Source organism: Arachis hypogaea, chromosome 14 (genome assembly GCF_003086295.3).
Source record: "Arachis hypogaea cultivar Tifrunner chromosome 14, arahy.Tifrunner.gnm2.J5K5, whole genome shotgun sequence".
Taxonomy (NCBI): Eukaryota; Viridiplantae; Streptophyta; class Magnoliopsida; order Fabales; family Fabaceae; genus Arachis; species Arachis hypogaea.
Genome location: NC_092049.1, coordinates 4,562,069 through 4,584,880, shown reverse-complemented (window position 1 = coordinate 4,584,880; position 22,812 = coordinate 4,562,069). Strand labels below are relative to the sequence as shown.

Genomic DNA, 22,812 nt, shown 5'->3' with positions numbered 1-22,812 from the left:
AACCACATTAGTGAAGATAAAGTACTACTTCTACCATATAAAATGTTTTTAAGCTAAATAATAATATATTGACTAGCAAGGTCATTTGCCATTCACCTTGACTATTTTACAAGACACATAATTGTGACGGAACTAGGCTTGTTGAGGTTATAAATAAATAGGCAACCTCACTCACTCATCTTACAAAATAAGCTGTCCTCAAATCTGTTGCAGGAATAATAAATTGGTATATATACATGAGAATATCAACATCACAAAGTAACAATAATGCTTAGGCTGCTTGCATGCTAACGCTTGATTCTTGGCTCGTAATCATAGATTGAGTGCCTTCTTCTTCTCCCGCAATTGGTAGATCATCAGAGTGCAGTTCCAGTTGATTAAGGCTCCTCACAAATTCAGTGAATGATGGAAAATGATCTGGAGAAAAGAAATATGCTCCCATTCTTTGATATGTGAACAAGTCCAATACATTATCTCCACCTAAATTCTTCTTGATTTGTTCAAAACCTCCCAGAACTACAGACTCGGATGAATTCTGACCGGAAACTTGCACGCCATGCTTTTTGCAAGCTGCCATGATTTGTGCAAGAAGCAACTCAGGGCTTGAATGGGTTTCATTTGGCTGGTATGCATCGGACAGGTCCATTCCAGGTAGTATCATTTTGCATGAGTTCCTAGCAAACAACTCGGCCACTGGCTCATACCCATCCCCCTTAGCCGTGTTATAGAACCCTGCTGTTAGCTCGGAAGGATGGGATCTAGTTCCATACCAAGAGTGCATAAGAGGGACTTTTCCATATACTGTCACTCCAGTGTCGCCAAAAGTCGAAGAAGCTAATGAAAGAATGCTATCTCCATGAGCCATAAGCTGTTTGGAATACCATGAAAGAAAGAAGTCCCCATATGGAGACTCCCAAGAAGCCCCATCCATGAAGAAACCGGAGAACGGTGGCTGATCATAGGTAGGGGCATCATGGGGGCCACCAAGCCCCCATAGAGGATTTCCAGATGCTTCAGCATGCTGCTTGAGAATGCTGAGCATGTTTTGGTCATAACACTGGAACTCCCCAACTCCTTGAGTTTTACCATCACTTGAGAGATGATGGTGAGATGGATAACGTAGCTCGCCATCTGGTCCTAAACCCATCGATATGCCCTGCAATATTTAAAGATATTGATTACAACCTTGTCACCATACATACTAATCTTAAATTGGATATTTGATCACATAGTTGTTGGATCCAAAAGTCTTACCGTAATTGTAGAGCCCATGAAGGAAGAGAACGAAGACTTGAAGCTCTCGCAGAAATTCTGATACACTTGAATTGGAGTCTTCCCATCAAGAACAGGAAGAGTATCAACTGCCAGCGACAGGCACTCTTTGTAATGCTGTCCTGACCGATCCTTGAAGTAAATATTGGGTTGAGACTCGCCAATCCGGGTAACCCAATTGGGCAAGGGGATATTGGGTTTTGTAGATCCATGAAAGCAAAGTGTCACATGGAGCTTAAGACCCACCTTCTGAACCATCTCAGCAATAGCAAGATAGCCAGACCAGTCATATTTTCCTGCAGCATCTTTCTCAACAATTCCCCACCAAACAGGGAGCTCAACACCTTCAACTCCTAATAACTTCAAAGCTTTTAAACCAGCTGCAATTGCTCTAGCATGGTTTAGTGAATTGCAGTCTTTAGAAACTGCATCTAAAGGCAGACCCACAAATAATCTTACACCATCCTGCATCATATTATCTAAGCCATGTCAGTTTCTTTTTAATCCTTGACCTTGAACATCATATAACAACACCTAATGCATTTAGTTTGACCCAACATGTAACATGAGATTTGAAATGATGCAAACGAATCATATCAAGAACTTCAACAATATATTATACAGGGATAGCTCTACTGATTAGCATAAAATCCAGATGAAGAGAGAATATCTTATCCACATTTAGCCCTTACAAAACACTCTAGTCTTCGATTCTCATGGTTTTCAGTTTTCATTAATAAAAAAATCTAGGTTAATGTAAGAAAACCATACCCATCCAAATAAAATAACATAAAATACTAATTTGTGTTGACTTATTAAGTTATTATTCATCTAGCTGGGTGGCTGATGTTGTTGAATAATTCAACACAAATATTTACATACTCTGAATTTAATTCAAAGCTAACAATATATAGAAAAATCAGGTCAAAACAAGAACAACACAGAACTATTTAATTAATTAAAAGCTTCTTCCTTGGTTAAACCCAAATAAAAATCCCATTTTTCCACACAAGATTCTCACCAACCAAAAACAGAACCCAGCATGCAAATCAAAACAGAAAAAACTTACCGATTTGGATCTTCTACCAGCACCAGAATGCTTCTCCGCTTGAACAGGTTCAGACTGAAGAGCTCTCAGAGTGAATCTTATCCCAGCTTTCTTCCACCTAATATTTTTCCCGAAACAAACCCTATCATTCGAAACCCTAAAACCATCCTTCAAATTAATAAAACCCAGCTCCCTATTTCCCAATTCGGGCATTCCCAATTTAGCTTGGGAGCTCCCAATCACCGAAATCTCCATGATCAACAGCAAAAACCCTAGTAATAATCACACCGAACGAAATATACCGTAATAAAAATGAATCAGAAAAATCCACTTGAAATTTCCGAGATAATTAACACAGGAAATGAAGTATCTGAATGAAAGAAGAGATTTTGAAAATGGATAAAGAAGAATTGGGGGTAACATCATATATAAAGGTGTGGAACTCGCACACGCGCTTTTTCTTTGAAACCGGTAAACGTGAGACAAAAGCTGGCGTAAGAATGTGCCACGTGTCCCTTTCATAGGAAACCAAAATTGAACCGCATAATTATAATACTGTTGTTATTTTTTTCCCTAAAGAAAGAAAATTATGAATATTAAGAACCAAACAATAATAAATTAATTAATATTATAATAATATAATACAGTAGAGAATAAAAAAATTGCGTGGTCGGCACTAGCTATTGGCCAATTCATGAGTTGGACACATGGCTGGATTATCCAAAATTATTAACCTAATTAAATTGTTATATTCTATTTAAAAAAAAAACAAATTTGATATATGTTTAACAAATTGTTAACAAGTATTTTAAGAGTATTAGTTAAGATGATTAATAGAAATAGTAGTTTTGTAAAAAATAGTTGAGCTTTTTTTGTAAATGTAATATGTTTATCAAAAAAAATAGAATTTTTAACAATAATAACCTTGTCTTAATTAATATCCTAAAAGTAGTTATTTAGCAAAAAAAAATATTTTTAATTATGTAATCATAAACAGAAGCTGGTGTCCATGCTGCTTACGAGGATAGATTCCGATCCAGTCCCATGAATCTTATCAGTTATCCCATAATTGCAATTTGCATACTTTATCCAAAAGAATAATGTTACTTTGTTTACGGTAACTGAATAACTGAATATCACAAATGTGGAAGGAAATAATAAAAATAGAATAACGCCTAGGGTTAGCAACACTACCGAATCTGCAGGTATTCATTCCGCTCCTATTCATAGTAATTATCTATTTTGAGGGCGCGAATTTTGTGTGAGACGGAATTTTGAATGAGATGGGATTGGATTTAGGTAATACCCATTCCTAGTCGTTCTAGTATATATATAATATATGTAAAATAATTAATGATATTATATTATATTTAAATTTTTATTTTAATTTATGTTATATATGTGATGGTTATATAAATTTTAAAATTTAATTTTATTTATTAGATCTTAATAATTATAACGGCAGATAATAATAAAACGAGTTAAAGTTCAACTTTTTACTATTCGCATGTAAAAATGGGTCGGATCTATGCAGATTATTGTAGGACAGAGTCACAGAGTTGGATGTAGGACCAAAACCAGCCCAAATCCATCCTATTGCCACCCTAATAACGTGACAAATAAAAATATAAAAATTTATATTTTAAATAGATTAGTCTCTAAAAAATATTAATAAAATTTTTTAAAATAATAGATGTAAACTCATTATTTTTAAATTAGTTTCCATATTTATAGTAAAAAATCTTAATTTAAACTAATTTATCTATATTATTGTAAAAAAATTTATTAATATTTTTTTAAAATTAATCTATCTAAAATATAAATTTTTAAAAATTTATTTATTCCTTTAAACATAAAAATAAGATTGATAATGAATATAGAGTTAACGCCTAATGTTTTATTTCACATTGGATTCATGCAATTAACTCCACTATCCCTAACAATTATAACAAATTTAAGCCAATAAATAATAGCTCAAATGACATATTTTTCTCATACTCAATTAAGAGGTTGCGATTCAAATCTCTTATCTTTGGTAAAAAAAAATATATATATATAACAAATTTAAAAATCCTAACAAAATAAAATTTTTTCGGTGACTTAACAAAACGAAGTTTAATTATTGTTAATGTTGTACTTAGGGTAGCTAATAAAAGTTGGGGCATATTTGCTTTCTGTTTTATTTTGGTATTAAATCAAAACAAAAAACTGATTTGTTGTCTTGACCTCCTTTTCCTTTTACAACTTTTAAAAATAGAAAAAATTTAAAATTGAAACTAAAGGTTCCTTATTTTACCAATTACAAACAAATCTTATCTACAAATTAACAAATCAAAATTTACAAAATACTGAAATAGTCGTACTATATATTACTCTTAACTCTAGTTGGATAGACTTTCTTATCAAACATTAAAAATCCACCACAAAAATGTTGTAACAGTGAGTGTACACCCTCATTATCCTATCCAAATCTAATAGACTATATTGCACATTTAACTGTTGATTGAATTATTGGTTTAACAATTTGTACAAATTTTTATTACAACCATGTTTTGAATATATTAAAGGAAATTTTTTAAGTGTATCGTTGTATTGGTGTTTCAGTTATTTTTAACCGTTGATCTTAATTATAAAAAATATATATAATATATATATATAATTAATATCAACAGTTAAAAATCACGGATACACCGATATGACGGTATACTTGAAAATCTTTCAATATTAAAAAAGTTATACAAATATATAGTCATATATCCTAATACAGTACAATAAGATTATTATTAATAAATTTTTTTTAATAAATACAGAATAAATATATTAAAAACTTAAATTTTTTTTATTTTTAATATAATTTTTTAAATTTATAATCTTTAACATGTATTTTTAAAGTATATATTAATTAAATTTTATTAAAAATTAGCAACTAAATTTTTACGTACTTTTGTTCATATTTTTATTATAAATATAAATTTAATTTGTTCATATTATTTATATAGCATTATTATAATTTGTGTAGGCAAATCCCATAAATATAGGGAGAATGCAAGTGGCATATATGGCTACTCGGCTAGTAGTAGATAATGAAAATTAAAGTTGAAAAGTAATAATATATAATAATACTAGTGAAAAACTCTTTTAAATAAGTTGATAAAATAAAAAGGCAAAATTGTAATTATAATTAATTTATAATTTTAATTATACATAAAATTAAAACATTACTTTCTTATTTTATAAATAATTTCGCTAAGTCCACACCTATAATAAATATCGTTTTAATATTAGTATTTTTCAACAAGCAAATACATGAATTTTTTTATTTATAAAATAAAAAAATTTATTATTTCTTCCCACGTAATTTTTGGACTTTAATTCTTCAAATACGATTTTTTTTTTTTTGCATTTAAATAAGTTCGTCAGACCCGGCAAGCTCTATAAAAATTGGCAAGTTCGCCTAATCTCCCGGCGAACTCCCTTTTAAGTTTTTTCAATTTTGCGTTTTTAATCAATTATCATCGTCTCTAAATAGTATATAGATCTATAAACAATATATAGGAATACACAAAAATACACAGACAACAAGCATGACTTTTTCAATGATTTTAAATTATAAATTAAAAATAAAAAGCTATATTTAACAATGGCAACTATTATTATCGTCTCTAAAAATACATAAATACACCGAAATAACCGAATAAGCCATATTTAACAAAAAAATTTTAATTATAAATTAAAAAAATAACTATTTCCCAAACAATTTATATACATAATTAATTAACAGCAACTATTTAGTTTATGATTTTTTTTTTAACAAATTTTTATATTAGAAAAATTTGATCCTATGGTACTATGCATGTAGCTAGGTGGGGGAGGGTGTGTATGAAAACAAAGGGACAGAAGAGAAGGCGTTGGTGTTTGGGTTCACGGATTGAATGATAGGTTGTGGATTAACATGCCACGTGGACCATAGATATGCTTCTTTGGTTGCTGCTGCGTCTGTGCTGACTCACACTCCCTTTTTATGTGCTGTGTGTTGTGTGGTGTGCCATCAGATTTTGATTCAATTCATTGGTCTATGTGGATCTCTCTTTTTTTTTTTTAATAAAGTAACCTACACATCCAAATTTTTTTATAAATTAAATCTAATTAAATTAAATAATAAAATTTAAAATAATATTAATTATAATTAATTTTTATTATATTAAATTAATTTAATTAAACTTAATTAATAAAAAAAATTTGTATGTATAACATTATTCTTCTCTATCATTTGTCTAGGTTCTCTTTTTGGAATCTCTCTGACTCTTCTATGACTAGGATCAAACCATGCACTTTTATTTCTTGGATAACAAAAACTAAAAGCTCCTTCCCTTTACACAAAACTCCTGATAAAATTTTTATATTTTATTGCTACACCATATCAACATATATGAGAGAAATCTTTTATGTGGACCTTGCTTGTCTTGCCAAGTTTGCCATGTTCAAAATCCAAACATTTTTAATCTTAGTTTAGTGGTTATGATCTTTGTTTTAAATAGATACACTTGGATTCAAAATTTGTCTTAGTTAAGTAATGGATAAAAAAAATTTATTATTAGGTGTGTAAATATGTAATATATTATAATGCTTAAAATGAAAAATTGTCTAACTCATTATCTAATAAGAAAAATCCAAAATTTTATATTTTATTTTTGTGGATAATTAAAGTGATTTTTAATGGAAGATTTATAGCTCTAAAGTGGTAAGAGATTGAAACCATGTTGACAGAATTAATTAATCTTTTTAATTAGTATGTTAGGTTGCTGCTATCTACTACTAATTGTTGCTTAGAAGTTATTATTATGGAGTTCATGCTTCCAAGTATTTGACAAAGTGTTATTGTTGTGCAAGGTTTACTCTGTCTTGTTCTTTTTATTTTCCAAAGAATTTTATTATTTGTGAAAAGGAATTTGAATTATAATAGCCGGAAAAATTGAAGAGTTTATTGTCATTTTGTGGCCACCCGAAATTGATTAAAACCAACTTTGAGCATTGAAGGCGTTATGGACTGGTGAATCAATGTTCTGGCCACATGATAAACACGTTGCTTCTAGTAGATTTATGTTTTAATCTCTTAAATTCCTAAATCGTAATAATTTTTCAGTGTAAAAAGTATACTTTTTAATCTTTAAAATTTGTTAAAAATTTTAAAAATAATTATAAATTTTATTTTATTTAATTTTATCTAAAAAATTTTCGATTTACATTAAATATATTTCTGTCAATTAATTTTTAAAAAAATTAGGATTAATTCAGTAACAATTTTATAAGAATAACCATCAACACAAGCAAACTAGAGATAATTGTTATGCATTATTGCTGAATTAGTCTTAAATTTTTAAAAAATTTAAGTGTCGGGGATATATTTGATTTAAATAGAAAACTTTAGGAATAAAATCGAAACAAAATAAAATTTTAGAGATATTTCTAAAACTTTTGACAAATTTTAAGAATAAAAAATATACTTCACCATAATCTTTAATTTTATAAATTAAACTTATTGTATTCTTAGTTAAAAAAACATGAATAATTTAACAAGTAATAGTAGTCTAGAAATTCATAAGCAACTTTGAGCCGGATCTGATGGTTTATTTTTCTTAAAAAATTATTTATATATGGTATTAATTTTAATAAAAATATATACAAATACTAAAAATTAACTGCTAAATATGTATATTTGTATGTAATTTACGAGTAATTTTTTTCTATAGAATAATATTAACTATTAAAATAATTAAACTTTCTAATAGTGGAAAATAACCAGATTTTTTATATGAATAAAAAAATCCTCCATTATGTAATTATGAGTATTAATCTAATTTGATTAGTGTATGATCATAAATATGAATCATGTTTCATTATATTGTTTATAAAAATTAATTATAAATATGAATTTAGTTTTGTTATATTGTTTATGAAAGTTGATTAAAATATGATGATTGTAGTAGATAGATAATTGATTTTTGGTATCCATATAATATGGTGAATTTTTTAAGGAGTAGTTACAAACAAAAAAAAAAATAAAGAAGAAAATTTCCACAAGTAATTATTTTTCAAACCCAATGATTGAAGCTTGAATTAATTGCTCATGTCAATTCCTCTTTGAAATCCCAGTTGATTAGCATCTTCCCAGAAAATTATTGAGAAACATGTAAATTGACAAGAATGAAACACATATTTTGTTGTTATTATAATTGTAGAAGAGAGATTACTAACATACCTCTTAACATCATTATTGCACTAATAAAGTAAAAGTTATTATAAAATAAAGTATTGTTTTTTGATAATTAATTAATAGTCTGGGACTATGTTTTTGTTCTTTTAAATAAAAGGGTAACCTTACTATTTTATTTAGACTAAAATTTAGTTAAGTGAAGTTCCGTTTAATTAAATTAATTTTTTATGTACACTTTCAACCAAACAATTTTTTTAGGAGTTAACCTCAAAGTGAATTTTGATATTGACGTCGGTCTTTCAAATTTTAATAACAACAGTTATGTATATTTTTGAGATTAGCAAGAATGTATTACGTTAGTTTCTAACCTATTTTTCATAAATAGCATGTTGATAGAGTGACGGATCCAAAAAATTTTGATAGTAAAGACAAAATATATATAATATTATAATAATTTTTATAATAAAAATATTATATTTACATAAAAAATTAGCTATCAAATTATCTATTATAAATTTGTGTATAAATACATATATCATTTAACTTATTTTTAATATATATTTTGTATTTCAAAATTTATATTTTAAGATTTGTTCTGTACAAGTGATTATTTTATGTATACGTAACATAATTGTTGTTATAATTATATTTTGTTATTGTAAAATATGATTAGGTTTTAAAATATCTAATTACAAATTAAAATATTTAATTTTTTATATTTCATATTTTGAAACCTTGACAATATAATTAAAATGTCTTTTTTTTGTATATGTCGTTAAACAATTATTTAAAACTCAACTTTCATACAAATTAGCTCTTAATGATATTCATAGTTAAAAAAGTTCATTCGATTAGTGTAGTTATTATGAAAAAAACTAAAGCTAATTTTAAAAGAAGAAACATAAATGTATAGATAATATTCTTTTGAGTCAATCTCTAAGAAAGAATACGAATCTTATTTAAATTTGAAAATTAATCATTATAATGGACATATCTAATATGAAGTTTTCAAATTGGCTATCAAGTGTCGAAAGTTGAATAAAAAATTATTGTGGGGTCAAATTTAATAATTTAGTGGGGGCAAATAAATATTATTATTATATACTACTCAATAAAATTTCAAATTGTAGTGGAGACGCTTGCCTCCACACCCACATGAATGGATCCGTCTCTGTACTAATGTGATTTGATGATGTGAATCGTTAATGACACGTGCTATTTCATGATTTGACAAATAATAACGAATTGATCAATGATATGGGATATGTTGATGTAGACAATTATTCTGTCACGTATTATAATATTATTTGACTATATATTATTTTATGATATGTGTCACAATATTATTTGTCCATGTATAATTTACTGTATCATTATCGCAGATATACTAAATTGGTCTAGTTTATTTGCACATAACCAATTTTAGGTAGGACTCATAATAATGGTTATGTTATTTAATAAAAAAAATTATATAATTGATTAAAAAAATGCATATTGTTGAAGCCTAAAATTTACGTATTTTATAGAAATTGAAAAAATAAAAAATATGTATTTTGATTATTGATTTTTTGTTAAAAATACGTATTTTTTTATTAAAATAAAAAAATATGTTTAATCAATCATATAATTTTTTTTAAAAAAATAACATACTTATATATTATAAAATTTATCAATATTAAATTATTGTAAAAAGTTATATAATTAAAACTAAAAACTTAAAAATATATTATAAAAGTACTTGTATTTAAACAATATGTGAAAAAATAGAATTGAAATTAGTACATCTAAAGATATTGAGAATTTTAAATTTACAAAAAAAAATAGAAAAAACTGGTGAAGGAACTAATTTGATATACCATATTCAATTTCATAGATTAAAATGAGTCACTTAATACAAAATCAAAAACTAATTTGGTATATTTATAATGATGACATGTGAACGAACAATATTGTGACACGTGGCACAAACTGACATATGGCCAAATAATATCATGATGAGGTAAATACCAAATCGATACCCGAAAGATTTTAGCGCTAACAAAATAGTACCTGACTTTTGTTATTGACAAAATAGTCCTTAAATGATTTTAAAATTTGACAAGCGTGTCCCTAAGCTCGCCAGAACACATTTCCGACGAGAAGGATGCTGAGGTGGCCATCGAAAAATTCAAGGTGAAATTTTTAATTAATTAATTAATTAATCAATCAATCAAACCTGAAAAGTCTAAGATCCCCCTTTCTGTACCCTGATCCCCCCCTCCCTTCCTCCTCTGAATCCTAACCTCCGCCCTCTCCAATGCACTCTCTCACTCATGAGTTGCCGTAAACTTAGAAATCCTCTTGAACCCTAATCTAGCAAAAGATCCTCCCTCCCTATCACACTCTCACTTTTTCAATCATGAATTGTTCCAAATTTGTAGGTTAATTTACAATTCAAAAAGATTAATAACAATAAATCTTAGAAAAATACAAACAGATTCATGTACAATAATAAAAATAAAATAAAATAAAATAAAGCTCAACACAAACACCACAGAAACAAGAGGCAGATTTAGACCAGGTCAGAAGAATAAGAGACAAAGGAGGCACGACACGGTGGAGTTAAAACGGAACACAGACAGAGGAGGTAGGATAGCGACTGACAGCGAGCAGCTACGAGCGGCGACTGGTGGTGGGACAGCGAGCAGAGGTGACAGAAACGAGGCCGATGAGTAAGACGCTGCTGTTATGTGTGTCTGTTCTTATGTTTGACCACAAGAAGGGAAGCGAGCCACTGTGAAGCACATACCTACGAGGTGATATTGATGAGATAACAGTGAAGGTGCAGGGACGACGGAGAGTGGGTTTAGGCAAGGCGACAGCGGTAAAGGCGCACAGACGACGTGACGCCGACGGAGTAGGAGACAAATGACAAGGAGTTGGCTGACGCAGAAGAGCCGATGACGAGATGGCGACCGTGCGGTTTCAGTGACAACGACTCTGTGAGACTGAGAAGGTTGAGCTCTACTGTCGTTTTGGGAGAGTGCATTGAGAGTGTGAGAGAGTGCGTTGCGGAAGGGGGATTAGGGTTCAAAGGGGGAAGGGAGGGAGATTAGGATTAAGGGAGATTGGGGGGGGGGGGATTAGATTCTGGATAATTAATTAATTAAAAATTTTACCTTGAATTTTTCGGTGGCCACCTCAGCAGCCTTCTCATCAGAAATGTGCTCCGGCAAACTTAGGGACACACTTGTCAAATTTTAAAATCATTTAAGGACTATTTTGTCAATAACAAAAGTCAGGTATTATTTTGTCAGCGTCAAAATCTTTCGGATACTGACTTAGTATTTACCTCTATTATGACACTTGACACAACCGTTCATATCAGTATGCCGCGTGTAACTGAACGACTCGTCATCATACTATCACACGTGGCCAAAACATAAAGTGATATGTGTCACTAATGGTCTACATCAGCAAGTCATTAACGAAAAATGGATCAAGAACTAACGTAATACTCTTTTACCAATTTCATGGATGTAATAGGTGCAATTAAAATCTCATAGATAATTTTGATACATGGCGCCAATCTCAAAGACTACTTTAGAACTTAACTCTTTTTTTAAGAAAGAAAACAACATTTAAGAAAATAAAAGATTAGTGACTAGAATGTTTTTTTTTTTTTGTGTTTACCCAAACGGTATTCCCCAACCCGACAGATTAAGGACTAATCTGTCGCAGATCTAAGCTCTATTTAAGGATCTGCCGCTGGCCAATGAGTCGTTGCATGCACAAGACAGGATTCAAACTCTCGACACTTGCTTAAGCAGACGAGTGAACTGACCACTCGACCAATCCAAGTTGGTTTAGTGACTAGAATATTAACATTTATCAAGTAAGCTATAATTTCATCGAACTTATTTAAAGTTTTTCTAATTTTTTTTTTGTTTCTCACCATATCTTTTAGTTTGACAGATTAAAATTTAATTCGTTACGATTTTAAATTCTATTTAAAAATTTATCTTTGATCAATAAATTATTATATACACAAAATAAAATTTAAATTTAAATATTTATTTAAATAAATTAATAAATTAATTACTAAACTAATTCAAATTTATTTTTAGGCTAATATTTTGACATTTCAATTTCTTACACGACGTAAAGTGTCCATTGAATAATAAAATGACCCTGAAAATCATAAGAAATACGTGGTGCATGTGGATATGCATTCATTGGGACAACACCGCAAAATAATTGACCCAATTCAATCATTCAAATGTGACTATGACCTGTACTTGTCCACACGATAATATTATTTTATCTTTATTTTTTTATTTTTTTATAATAAAATATCTGAATGATGGATTGATTTTTATATTTTACTCTTCTATTGTTTTTTAATTAAAAGAAAAAGCACTACTTTATTTCCAGTTTCTACTTTCTACCACCCATCGCTTTCTAAGCTCTATTTGCCATACCAATTAAATGGAAAAATTAATTACCTTGCATTATTTCTAATCAATGTGCGTAAAACAATTTGTTTTAGTTATCAAAACAACTGTGCGTGTGCTCCTACGTCATAAATACGTTTTTAATTTGTTAGTCGTCGAAGAAATATTTGAATATCTTAACTAAAGTCAAGAAATTGCAATGACATAATTTAGATACAATCACATGCAAAGTTATATATTATCTTCGTATGCTAATAATGCTAATAATCATCTAAACAATAACATAAAACAAGCATTAGACTAGGGGTTTTCTCATGGCAATGTAATCACCATAATTTGGTTACATCATTAAGCTCTTTGGTCTAAAATTATTATTATTTAAAATGTAGAAACATTTATATTTAGAGAAAAGGATAAATAGGTCCCTGACCATTAAAAAATACTTTTAAATCTCTGGCCTTCACAAAACTTGGACTTATCAGTCCCTGACGGAGACATTTGGATGGATCAGTCCCTGACGGAGGCATTTGGACGGAGAGACTGATCCGTCCAAATTTTGTGAAGGTCAGAAACTTAAAAGTATTTTTCAATGGTAAAAAACGAAAATGTCCGCGGGACAAAAAGTCAGGGACCTATTTGTCCTTTTCTCTTGTATTTATTCTTTCTTTGAGCCGTTTTTTTTTTGGACAAGGAGCTGTTGGTTATAAGTTATGATGGACCGCCAAAAAATTACTTCCTTAATAAGGAGGTGGGCCAATAGGACCAGGAAGCCCGGGAGGAGCATATGGGCCTGAAGGACCAGGAGGCCCATAAGGATTTGGAGGAGCAGGAGAAAAATCAGGGCCAGGAGGTCCGGGTGGTGGCGGTGTAGGTACAGGTGGCGCCGGTGGAGGGGGAGGTGGAGGTGGAGGCGGAGCTAGCAGCGGAGTCTGCGGGGGAGGTGGCGATTCAGCTGGCCCACCAAAACACTCTTGTAGCAAGCAACAACAGCAAACTATGTAGAAACTGTGTCAAAAATTGGAAACATTGTGGAAAATAATGTTCAATAATTTCCACTTTCATAAATCATAATCATAGTAGTATATTCTAATTTTCTTTAAAGTTCTATCTAAATCATCATTTATAGATTAGATATTGACTAATGCTAATTAAAGCAAGAAGGAAAAATGTTACATACCAAGAAGATATGGCACTACATAGCCCATTGAAGAAGTTGCCAAGTACGGATAGTGGGCCGGGAAAGCCCGGAGGCCCAGGCCCTCCAGGAGGAAGTGGAGGTCCTTGGGGCCTCATCCTTAGGGTATAACTCGATTATTGCACTCTCCAACTCCAGTGAGAACAAAACATATATAAGATATGGGTGCACCAAATAATTGAATGGTTGATAAGACCAAAATTAGTACTTGGGATTCTCTATAGATGCCACGTGTCCTACAATACACAAACCTAAAAAGCTTAAATATAAAGAGGTTTGGAATCTAACTATCAAACTCAACAACAGATTTTCTTCAATCTACCCTTCTTTATAATACTTAGGGAGAGACCATAAATGTTGGTACATTTTTATTTTAATGATGAACTAGAAATAGCACCAAAATTTGAGATGGAGAAGTTTGTTTTATTCATCATTGGAAAGATATTGTGTACCTATAAAAATTGGGAAGATTTTCAAGTGTACCGTCGTATCGATATATCAGTGATTTTTAACCGTTGATCTTAATTATATATATTATATATATTTTTTATAATTAAAATCAACGGTTAAAAATCACTGAAACACTAAAACGACGGCACCCTTGAAAATTTTCCTAAAAATTGATGTAGAATGGTAACTCAAATTGGTCCTAGACACCCTTGTATCACTTGAATTGAGCACATTGATTTGACCATATGAAAACCCCACCAAAAAAAAGAGTTAAAGAAGAAGAATGAAGGAGAGAGAGTGATCAAAAAGAAGGAAAAATAAAGTAAAATTGACCACGGTTTAGATCCCAATGTAACACTTTATTTTCTCCCATGCAAGGTGATTGTAATAGGTTGAGTGATGATTAAGATAGATAAATTACTTTCAAATAAAGAAAAAAAATGTTTATTATGTCACTTTCACTTTGTCATGTTGAATTTTGATATAAGCTCCACTTTAACATGCTAACTCTTAGTTTCTACTCCAAGGTGCAGAGGAAAATAATGGAAAACATTCATTCATTCATATTTAGAAATAACAGAGCTTGAAAACTATGTATTAAGTACTGCACAATTCACATGATTCTGGATAAGCAGAGGTGAAATGAAAAATGAAATGGTTTGAAAAAGTAACAAAATTAGGGAGAAAGGTAAATAGCAGCAAGGTTTCCAAAACCTATTTTATTAGATGTTCATCTAACCTAATTAAGCTTTTAAAACTTAAAGGGGGAAAAAATTAATAATAAATAATAATAATATTAGTAAGATATACAAGATAGAGAATAAACCTCTGATCTAGTGGCTTTGTTACCAACTTCATGGATACTCCTAAAAAATGATTTGGTGTTATACTACAAGAATCTTTCTCTTTGAATCCTCACACAATTGTGTGTTTTGAGTCCTCCTTTGAGATGTTTTTGAGTGTATATGCCGATATGCCTCCGGCCGGTCACCTACCGTGTTTTTTCTTTCTTCTCGGTGCACCACCGCCGGCAGATTCTACCAAGGGGCCAGACCACGTTTGCATGCTTGATTTCGGTTGTGAGAAGTTCGTGGAACTAAACGGAACGTCGGGAGGATCAAATACCGGATCCATGTGATGCGAAGAACCCAATGGATAGCCTAGAGTTCCATCTTGGTGGGGAGGCGGGAACTTCTCACTCTTGCTCTTCGCGTTCGCATGTGTTATCTGTCGCCGTCTCTGTGACAAGGATTAAACTGTTAGAACTGCTATCAAGAACTGGAAGCAACTGATCATCGACGAAATGCGAGTTAGGGACCTAATATTCTCTAGAGAGTTTTCTTCCCATTAGTTCAGTACTAGGTTCCTGAGGTGGTCAAACGAGATCTATATGTAAATGATCTCTCTGTAGACATGACACATGACAGAGCACAATGACGTCGTTTGATTCATGTACCCGACCCCACTTAGTGGGACAAGGCTTTGTTGTTGTTGTTGTTGTTGTAGTTCAGTACTAGGTTCCAGTTTTCACAAACTAAATGAAGCATAAATTCAGAAGTTTCATGTCTATAAGCCAAACAGTGAAAATTAATACTGAGGCAAAATTTTAAAGAGAATGAGATGCCTTATCTGACATACATCAATATTTGCTTGCAATTCAGCATTAGCCTCTGGAACTGGAATTCCCCTGCCAATTCTATCGCGTGGTCGGGATTTCTTGACACCATCAGCATTAGCTTTACCAGCTGCTCTCAATCTACAGTCATGACATATTGAAATTAAATATTGTCATATCTGAATCATCAATTTCTCATCTTTGAAAGAAATATCTTCTACTCGATGAAGTATGAGGAGGAGGTGGAGAGAAAGTAAAGATGGTGAACGATAACTAAATAAACATGTTCCAAGTTCTATACATACATGCTGAGAAACTCCCTCAACTAAGTAAAAGGAAGAAACAAAAGCAAAATAAATAAAATGCAACATGGCAGAAATAGAATTAAAAGATGGATATTTATATGGATGTAAAAAGAAACATAAGCAAAACCGCATCATAACATGATCAAGACATAAATAACATGCAAGCTTTCAGGTTAATTTGTACGAAAACAACGTTTCGTCAGAAATTTGGGAGTTTCACTAAAAAAATTTCAAAATTTTTCTATCACATATCAATGAAATCATGTCAAAAGTGACTTAAGCTAACCTTCTAGCTTCTTCATCACGTAGTTTTGCATCCATCTCCTTGCTGGGAGGATATTTTGGAAGACTTGAGGGATCACAAGCATAAGGTTTTGTTGTAAAGAACTGCAAAAGAGAAGCAAATAATGTCAAACTTGGATCCTTACATTGCTATGATTTTCCCAGGAAAAAAGCAACCCAATTTGTTGATTAAAAGTGTGAACAAAAATAGGTGCTCAGCAGTTCATCCATCAATAAATTCATTTTAACTTTGTTCATGGTCAATTTCAAAATCCAAAAGATGGCAATTCAAAACTCAAATAACAGTTATTAAAAAGCAAAGGAATGTATTTTGTAAGTTGATAGTTGCTAGTAACATGGTATAATCCACTATAAAATTGCTATTTATAGTTATTGCATTAACATATGAATTTTGTTGAATAATTTAAGAATGAAACATCATAGAGAGAGACCAATCAAGCAATTTTAGCAGAAGTGTTAGTCTTCCATAGTCTCAATTATTATCTTACTTCACTATGCAATGCAGCAGTGGCAGTCAGACGCTCTGCTGGATCGATTGCAAGAAGGGTCTCAATAAGTGGAAGGGATGACGGCGGAAAATCTTTAAAAGTATCTGCTATGCACCGCTTGTACGATTGTTGGGGTTTAAAAATTGTTGCATGTGGCAACTTTGATTTTTTCCAATATTCATCAGAAGGAGAACCACATAGCTTAAATATCTTATGTAGCTGTTCCACCTACGAAGCATGAATTGCATATTATATTACCAGCAAAATCTGAAGCGCAAATCACAAAGTCAAGTTGTGAAAGTAGAAAAGCCATGGAGAGCAAAACCTTCTAACATAGATTAGTAAATTACAGACTGCTCTCAAGGTGCAACTACAGAACCCATATAATGTAATAAACAGTAGAGATTACCTCTGTTCGACCAGGCATAATTGGCTTTCCGGCCAACAATTCAGCAAGAATGCAGCCAGCACTCCAAAGGTCCACTCCGACACCATATTCGGTGGCCCCGAGAAGAAGTTCGGGAGGACGATACCATAAAGTCACCACTCTACTGGTCATAGGATGCTTGTGATGAGGATCAAAGAACGATGCTAATCCAAAATCAGCAATTTTAAGAACTCCATCATTGTCAATAAGAAGGTTTGATCCCTTTATATCACGATGCAGCACATGACGGTTGTGACAATGTTCCAGCCCCGAAAATAGTTGCTGCATGTAACATTTAACCTTAACACACACAAATATGATCAGATATTAAAGGCCCACCTTATGAAACCACCAATTAATCATATATTTCAAGCAACAAAAGATGTACTTAGCACTTAAATAAAGTAATACCTGAGGCTCTGTGAACTTAATCGCTGGATTTGTAGCGAGTCCAGCCAAATCATGCACCATGTATTCGAAGACAAGATATAAGCTACATGACATTCTAGAAGTCACTAGACCTTCCAATTTGACGACATTGGGATGATCCAGGCGACGCAGGATCAGAATCTCCCTGGCCATGAATTTCACACTCTCGGGCTCCAAATTGTCGAAACGGACTTTCTTTAGGGCAACAATTTTTCCGGTTAAAGTATCCCTAGCCTTGTAAACATTGCTGTATGTACCTTGCCCAATCTGATTGGAAAAAAATAGTAAGGTGCCAGTGAGAGCAAGTAATGTGATGATTTTTTATTTCATTTTTTTCATATATTACTAATTTTAGGTGTTGCTCTTGATTACATTAACAAAATAATCAAACAACATAAACAATATGGTAATTCATTTGGATTAAAGAATCCCCAACTGCAGGCAAAGAGCAACACATTCATAACATCAACATCCTTCATTTAATGAAATGAACAATGAAGAACATCTAAAAAGAAAAACCACAGATGCTCAAAATTCAAATAGCAAGAAAAACATGACCACCATCATCAAATCAAATCAAATCAAATCAAAATAACAACCAAGCTTCCCACACTTTAACAGAAAACATTAAACTTAAGAAAAATAAAATCCTCTCACCTTATCAAGCTTCTCAAAAGTGTCAGCTCTCCTAGGGGTCAATCCATTGATGGCTTCACCAGCAACCTTGGAAAGCCAAGAGGGCCACCCTGCTGCCACCTGCTCACCATGAACATTGTTTGGTGGATTACTCAGTCTTGGATTTGGTTTTGAAGATCTTCTCCTCTCACCTCTTTGCCTTGAACTCCTCTTCTCTTCTCCACCACCACCACCACCATTCTGAGTCTCAACAACCACTTCTGCTTTTGCTTCCCTCACTTCCTCTCTCCTCTCTCTCCTCTCCGCCGCCGCTTCCCCTTCTGCCGCCGCACCGGACTTTTGTGATGACTGTCTCCCAAACACACACCCCATCTCTCAAAATATCTCCTTTACTCATACCCTCAACTCATTACACACATTTCCACCAAACCCACATTTTTTCCCTCTCATTTTCTCGCCATCCAAAGAAGCTGCTCCACCAGAAACAACACCAACAACCACTCCTCAGCTCTGAGAAAAAACCCTAGTCATGATTCACCCACCACACTGACCCTGGAAGAAAAAAAAATAAAGGAAGCTTGAAATGTGGAAACGCTAATTCAAAAGACCCCAACTTTTGCAGACAAAAGTGAAGGAGCAATGATTTGGAGACACCCCACAAACTTGTGGTGCAGTCAAAGGAAAACAATACCAGTGTTTTTGTGTATTGTGTGTGAGTGAGTGTGAGTGTGTTTTTCTTTTGAAGGTGGGTCTTTTAAAAATTTAATCTTTTTATATTTTTATTATTTTTTTCTGCTTTTGGATTTTGGATATGGAAGAGAATCAAAGTTGAATTGAAACAGTTAAGGGTGAGTTGTGTGGGTGGTCTTAGACTCTTACCAGATTCAAAGATCAGTGAAAAGAAAGAAAGTAATGGTTTTTAGAGAGAGAAAGAGAGAGACAAATGATGTGGGGAGTGGTGGTGGATCTCACTCTCTCTTACTTTTTTTTTTTTTTTTGGTTCCTTCACTCTCTCTCTCTCTCTCTCTCTCCCACTATGGTCTTTTACTCTCTTACTTCATTTTTTTTTTCTCTTTTTTTTTTCAGATGAAATGAAAACTGAGTTATTGTTGTTCACTCTAATTGGTACTGTGTGTGCTGCTGTTATCAAGTGAAGAAGCTTCCATGGAAAACCTTAGACTCCAATCAAAGTAATGAGACTGTATACACAAGAATCAGACAAATGCACTATACTACTATTCTGTTTAACTCTTTGTACAATTATATTTATGTTAATCACAATCACTTTTTCATTTTTTTATTTTTTAAATAACCATATTATATATAGAGTTTAATTTTAATTTCTTTTACACAACTTGTACAATCACATTTATTTTTTTTGTTTACGTAATTAATATAAAAAATAATCATTTTTACTGATATGACATTACATAATTTAATAATATGTATAATTATTTTACATTGATAATATATCAAAATTAAATTTTTATATATATATACAAAAAATCAATCATCAAACAAATTATTTATATAAAATATATATTATAATTATGTAAAAAACACGTATATTTTACATAAATATATTATGGTTGTTTTTTTGTGTAAATATAATTTTTTTTTTTAAACTCTTGGTAACAAGTGTTTCAAATTTTTTAAAAAAGTATAAAGTAAATATAATTTTTTTTATGTATTAAATACATTAAAAGAATTTATATTTGCATATTTTTAATCAATATTCTTAAAATATTTTTTAAGAAATTTAAAAAAAAAATGTTACGTACCAAAATAAATATTACTAGATAGTAGATAGGTCATTTTTCTTTTAATTAACCCATCTCTAAATTTTTAAATCAAACATAGCCTATAAATGACCACTACAACTACAAGTGAGGAGGATTCACTTCAATATGATTTCTTTTGCCTCCTAAGTCCTAAGATATTTTTTCTTCTCTTTCCTTTTTCGGTTTCTAATATCAAGGGGTGTTCATGAGTCGGGTGAAACTAGGTTTGATGTGACTCAAATTCGACTCAAAATATATACCGGACTTATTTGTTAGATTCGAACCCGGTCATCGACCCGATAAAACCTATACACTTTCGAGTCACGATTATACCAAGTAAAAACCGGCATTACCTTATTGTAAGCTAGCATGTAAAAATATCCAAATTTTTAAGACTCAAACTATTATTTGACATGATAAAATTCACTTAGAAAAATATCACAAGAACCAACCATTTCCTAAAATTAAAGCACAACCACAATCAATACTGATATTGTCTAATAACACAAAATATTTAAATCAATACAAATAACACAATATTATGCATTAGTCTAGAGTCTTATGCATTTTAAACATAAAACATTAATTTATAGTCTTATAATGACTAATAACACAAAATATTAAGGTTTACAATACTTAAATTCCACATAAGAATAGCCATCATTCATCACTAATAACACAAAATATTAATTATGTATGATGACCGAGCCATCCAGCCGAATTCGGGTGACCCGAACTATGGCGCGAATCCAACCCAAAATAATGACCGGGTCTATTTTTAATACCCTTACCCGGCCTTAGATCCGGTGAAATCACACCAAATTAGTCCATAAAAAATTCGGGATCGGACTGGATCTTCAGGGCGGATGGACCATGAACACCACTACTCATATCTAATGCAAAATGTTGTAAATTTAGTAAATTAACTATCAAATATATTTGCATATGTAAATAATTTTACTATATACTAATAATATTAATTAAAATATGATAACATTTACTTTTTAAACAATTTTATAAAAAAAAATTGACAACACTATTGAGCAAGAATCTCATGTAATAAAAAGTTAGTGGATATGTAATAATCTCTAAATTATAACATAATAACTTAGCTAACTATCTATTTAGGGAGAAGAATGAATATTGGATACGGTAAAAATACAATTGTATTGTTTATACATTAAAAATTAATTATTAATTTGTCATTTCGTATAAACATGTGTGTGTTTTTTTTTTGGTGACTATAGAAATACATATTTGATCTTCTATAAAAAAATATTATACTATTTAATCATTTATCTATTATTATATATAATTATTTTACTTTGATATATTTAATTATTTTAATGACTGATTATTTAATTTAATATATATAAATATACACAGTTAATTTAGTAATTCATTTTTAATATACAAAGAATATTGTTGGTAAAAGTGCATCATTTAGTTGGTGGGGAAGGTACATTGGATCACATGATGAAAAATAGTATATGAAATTTATTATTCCATCTTTTGAGGGACCTAAATTAGAAATGTGAACTTGGAACTTGGAAGTTAATTTGGTCGGGTAATATTAGGTAGACAAAAAAAATAGTCAAAAATTGTCTTATTTAATATTAATTAATTATCGCAATAATTAATGAATGTTAAATAAGGTAAATTATAGCTGTTTTTGACTAATTTTCTTTAGTTACCAAATATTTCTGAATTTGAATTTAGTCTTAGATTAACGATCAAATTTCAAAAACTAAAAGGAAAAAAACAGTTACAACTTGGCTTAATTTATGGTGTAAATGTGTAATATGGTATTATTCTAGTAATTATTTTGAGTTGTTGAGAAGGTATTATTTTGTTTTATACATACAAAAAAAATTGTTAACATAAGTAATATATTTATTTTATCCAAATAAATAATTAATCTATATCTTTTAAGATTAATTTGACTAAAAATTTTATATATTTCAGTTGAACTCAAAATCGTATACAAAACTTATCCTTAAAATTTGAGAGTACGTAGTTCATTAATTATGATGTTTTAATTCTCTACTAAATTATTTATCTATTTTCCTACCATATGTATTTTCCTACCATATGTTTGTGGTTCTTATTCAATCAAGATGTGGAAAAAGAGAGCATTAAATTCGTGTTCTATTTTCTGAAAAAAAAAATAAAAAAATAAAAAATAAATAAGTCTATAATTTTTTTAATTTAAAAAT

At 30.8% G+C, this 22,812-nt stretch overlaps 3 protein-coding genes across 3 annotated transcripts; all 3 read right to left on the bottom strand.

Moving 5' to 3' along the window:
* Positions 1-11: 11 nt before the first annotated feature.
* LOC112741086 (inactive beta-amylase 9) lies at positions 12-2,883 on the bottom strand. The gene is made up of 3 exons (XM_025789911.2): positions 2,342-2,883; positions 1,255-1,737; positions 12-1,156 (listed from the first exon to the last, which is right to left on the bottom strand). The coding sequence occupies exons 1-3, from the start codon at positions 2,573-2,575 to the stop codon at positions 272-274; spliced, it is 1,602 nt and encodes a 533-aa protein (XP_025645696.1). The 5' UTR covers positions 2,576-2,883; the 3' UTR covers positions 12-271.
* A 10,688-nt stretch (positions 2,884-13,571) lies between these two features.
* Positions 13,572-14,322, bottom strand: LOC112740233 (uncharacterized). The gene is made up of 2 exons (XM_025789015.2): positions 14,145-14,322; positions 13,572-13,972 (listed from the first exon to the last, which is right to left on the bottom strand). Exons 1-2 carry the CDS (start codon positions 14,258-14,260, stop codon positions 13,705-13,707), a joined length of 384 nt encoding a protein of 127 aa, XP_025644800.1. The 5' UTR covers positions 14,261-14,322; the 3' UTR covers positions 13,572-13,704.
* A 983-nt stretch (positions 14,323-15,305) lies between these two features.
* On the bottom strand, positions 15,306-19,979 carry LOC112741085 (probable serine/threonine-protein kinase At1g54610). The gene is made up of 8 exons (XM_025789910.3): positions 19,695-19,979; positions 18,837-19,367; positions 18,162-18,446; positions 17,733-18,050; positions 17,324-17,551; positions 16,819-16,919; positions 16,251-16,368; positions 15,306-15,851 (listed from the first exon to the last, which is right to left on the bottom strand). Exons 2-8 carry the CDS (start codon positions 19,185-19,187, stop codon positions 15,600-15,602), a joined length of 1,653 nt encoding a protein of 550 aa, XP_025645695.1. The 5' UTR covers positions 19,188-19,367; positions 19,695-19,979; the 3' UTR covers positions 15,306-15,599.
* Between the last annotated feature and the right edge of the window lie 2,833 nt (positions 19,980-22,812).